The following is a 3,681-nucleotide window of genomic DNA, read 5'->3' on the forward strand; positions in this document are numbered from 1 at the left end:
TAGCTGCTGCTAAGTCACTTCAGCCATGTCCGACTCTTTGTGACCCTATAAACTTTAGCCCGCCAGGCTCCTCTGTCCATGGGATTTCCCAGGTAAGAATGCTGGAGTGGGTTGCCATTTCCTTTTCCAGGAGATCTTTCTGACCCAGAGATCGAACCCATGGCTCCTGCCATGTCTTCTGCATTGCAGGTGCATTCTTTACCACTGAGCCACTGGGGGAAGCCCTCTTATACAACAGAGGGATGGAAATTGATCAATAATTGCTCAGAGGAGTGGGGCAAGAGGAAGGATGGTGTGCATGAAGAGAAGGAAAGCTCAGGCATTGTAACACCTGCTCAGCTGAGCCCAAAGGACAAAAAGTCCACGTGGAGGGGCTATGTGGGCAGAGTGCAGCCAGTGAGAGGTCCAGGGCTGGCAGGCATCAATTCTAGGAGACCATGTCTCCTTATTCCTGGAAGACCTCTTGATCAACACCCACATTGGAGGCTCTAAGTCCAGGGACTAGGTAATCGACACGAGGAAAACCAATGCAGGAAACCCAGGTTTGACCAACTTCAACGGGGGCAGCTCTGGTATGAGCTTTATTTCCTAACACTGGTGAGCAAAGATGCAATCCCCTGTCCACCCTCTGCCTCAGGTCTGCTCAACCAGAGGGGAGGGTGTGGCAGTGCATCATTCCAGCACGTCTGCGGGTCTGATCGTCAAGGATGAGAACTCTGACATCTGCTGGAGAAGTGGGAACTACAGCCTGGAAAGGGATGGCTGGATTGTTTTTGTTTTTGTGATCTTTTTCCCCTGCGATGACTGTGATACATGTTTGGTTTAGGAAGTACAGCAAAAAGAACATGAAAACTATTCACAATCCCATCTTCATTGTGGTTCATTTTCTTCTGGTCTTTTGGATACACACCTAGAGCAACAGAGCACTGAATCATTATTGATGAGGTAACCTATGAAGTGTAAGTCATTGCTAAAGGCTGAGGCTGCAGCAGTGAACAAGATAGACACAAACCTTTCCTCATGGCAACTTAGACTTTAGTGATGCCAACAGACAAAAAACAAAGTTTCTTAAACTGCAGTGTGATAAATATGTGCAGTCAATGCAGTAAGAGTTTGCATGTTTTCTTGCTTACTCTCTCCAAGACATTACGCCAGCTGCCTTACGTGTGGTTACCTGTTTAATTAATATATACTGTATATCATTTAATCTTCACAATGACTTTATGGGGTAGCCTGCTACTATCATCACCCCCACCCCTGCCAGGTTACAGTTGAAGAAGCAAATTCAGGAAAGTCAAATAACCAAGCAAGAGATTTCCCTGGTGATCCAGTGGCTAAGACTCCAAGCTCCCAATGCAGGGGATCTGGGTTCGATCCCTGGTTGGGGAACTAAAATCCCACATGCAGCAACTAAAGATCCCATGTGCTGCAACTAAGACCCAGCGTAGCCAATAAATAAACAAAACAAAACCAAGCAAGGTGGCATCACTTGGGATCAGGCTGGGACATGACTATATACAGTCTCTGTAACAGCTGTGCTGCTCAGATTGGCTACAGAATGTGTACATGCGTGCTCAGTTGTGTCTGACTTTTGTGACCCCATGGACTGTAGCCCGCCAGGCTCCTCTGTCTGTGGGATTTTCCAGGCAAGGATACGGGAGTGGGCTATCACTTCCTTCTCCAAAGTTATAGAATATATGACACTTTTCTCTCTTCTTTCCTTCCTAGGTCTGACCACTGCTGTGGCTCAGAGACCCTAAGCTGTAGCCAGGATGATGGACGATGACACGGAACTGAGGACGGATGGAAACTCACTTTTAAAGGCTGTGTGGCTCGGGAGGCTCAGGCTGACTAGGCTTCTCCTGGAAGGGGGCGCGTACATCAACGAAAGCAATGACAAGGGGGAGACAGCTCTCATGGTGGCGTGCATCACCAAGCATGTGGACCAGCAGAGCATTAGCAAGTCCAAGATGGTCAAGTACCTGCTGGACAACAGGGCAGACCCCAACATCCAGGATAAGTCTGGCAAGACCGCCCTCATCCACGCCTGTATCCGAAGAGCTGGGGGGGATGTGGTCTCCCTACTGCTGGAGAACGGAGCAGACCCCAGCCTTGAGGACCGCACTGGGGCTTCAGCTCTGGTTTATGCCATAAATGCAGATGACAAGGATGCATTGAGACATCTTCTGGATGCCTGCAAGGCCAAAGGCAAGGAGGTGATTATCATAACGACAGACAAGTCGTCTTCGGGCACCAAAACCACCAAACAGTATCTGAATGTTCCCCCTTCACCCAAAGAGGAAGACAGACAGTCGCCTCCCCCATGTGCTTCTCCATCTGAGGTTGAACTGAAGGCTCCAGGCCTGGGCTCTCCACCCAGCGAGAAGGAAGATGACTTCTTTAGCCTCCAATCAGGGCATCCAAGTAGTTGCAACACTGCCAAGGCTCTTAATGAACCTGGGTCACCTGCTCGGAAAGTTGGAAATCTCAAAAGGGCCCGCCTGCCTCAACTGAAGAGGCTCCAGTCTGAGCCCTGGGGCCTGACTGCACCCTCCGTGTTGGCCGCCTCCTGTGTGCGTCAGGATGAGACCCACGGCATGGGCATGGATGGGGAGGTCAAGAGCATTGGTGATGTGTCTTTCCCTAGAAGGGGCCCCCTCTCCAGAACCAGCAGCATTGATGGCAAAGATGCCAGCCTCGTCCACATGGTCACAGAACAGGTTGTGAAGATCCCAGTCTCTTCGGCACCAGCCTCGTGGAAGGCAGCCTACGAGAAGGCTCAGGCTCCCCACCCACGTCTGGCCAGAAGAGGCACTCTCCCTATCGACCAAGAGAAGGTAGGCATCTGCCCAACAGGTCCTTCTGCTCTCAAAGACGCCGTGACCCTCAAACGGCTGGAGAATGACCTCTATGATTTAGAGTTACAGCCTGGGGCCGACCTGCCCAACCCCATCTCCCTAGAATCAGGCAAAGGACCACTGGATCGCAAGAAGCTCAACAGCTCCCACCTGTCTCTCTTCCAGGGCTCCAGGGAGTCCCTGGACGCTGTGTCGAGCACGTCACCCAACTCAGCCCGCCGCAGGCCACCCCATCTTCTAGAAAGACGAGGTTCTGGAACCTTGCTCCTGGACCGAATTTCTCAGACCAGGCCTGGCTTCCTTCCACCTTTAAATGTAAATCTGAACCCACCTATCCCAGATATTAGAGTGAGCAGCAAACCTTCCTCTCCACTTGCTAGTGGCTTAAAATCCATGGTTCCTGTTGCTCCAAGCTCACCAAAAAGAGTTGACTTGAGAAGTAAAAAGAAACTCCTCCGGAGGCATTCTATGCAAGTTGAGCAGATGAAGCAGCTATCTGACTTTGAGGAAATCATGACCTAGACTAAGTTTTAGGGAGGTTTTTGTTTTGTTTTGTTTTAAATCTATGTAGTTTATGAATAGTACTGTGATCTAGGCCAACATGGCCATGCAGGCTCTCTGTATCCTGATCATTCCTTAATGCTGCTATGTGGCTGCTTCAAGAGAGATGGAAACAGGCTGCCGCTTCCCTTCTGAAAGGACATCTGGGGTTTTACAGGGCTCCTTGGAAAGGGCTCAGGATAACTAGGTTTTAGAGTTGAAATTGAAAAAAAAAAAAAATCTCTCAAAGAAGAAAACCTTCAGAATTTCAAAGTCGCACAGC

The 3,681-nt window shown here is 49.8% G+C and overlaps 1 protein-coding gene across 1 annotated transcript; it reads left to right on the forward strand.

The window, feature by feature from the left end:
* Positions 1 to 1,772: 1,772 nt before the first annotated feature.
* Positions 1,773 to 3,380, forward strand: ANKRD34C (ankyrin repeat domain 34C). Its single transcript, XM_065906178.1, has one exon. The coding sequence runs from the start codon at positions 1,773 to 1,775 to the stop codon at positions 3,378 to 3,380; it is 1,608 nt and encodes a 535-aa protein (XP_065762250.1).
* The last annotated feature ends 301 nt before the right edge of the window (positions 3,381 to 3,681 follow it).

The sequence above is a fragment of the Muntiacus reevesi genome, chromosome 15 (genome assembly GCF_963930625.1).
Source record: "Muntiacus reevesi chromosome 15, mMunRee1.1, whole genome shotgun sequence".
NCBI classification, from domain to species: domain Eukaryota; kingdom Metazoa; phylum Chordata; class Mammalia; order Artiodactyla; family Cervidae; genus Muntiacus; species Muntiacus reevesi.

What these genes read in the sequence shown, in the direction of transcription:
- ANKRD34C (XM_065906178.1), top strand. Translation starts at nt 1,773, where the DNA reads ATGATGGACGATGACACGGAACTGAGGACGGATGGAAACTCACTTTTA.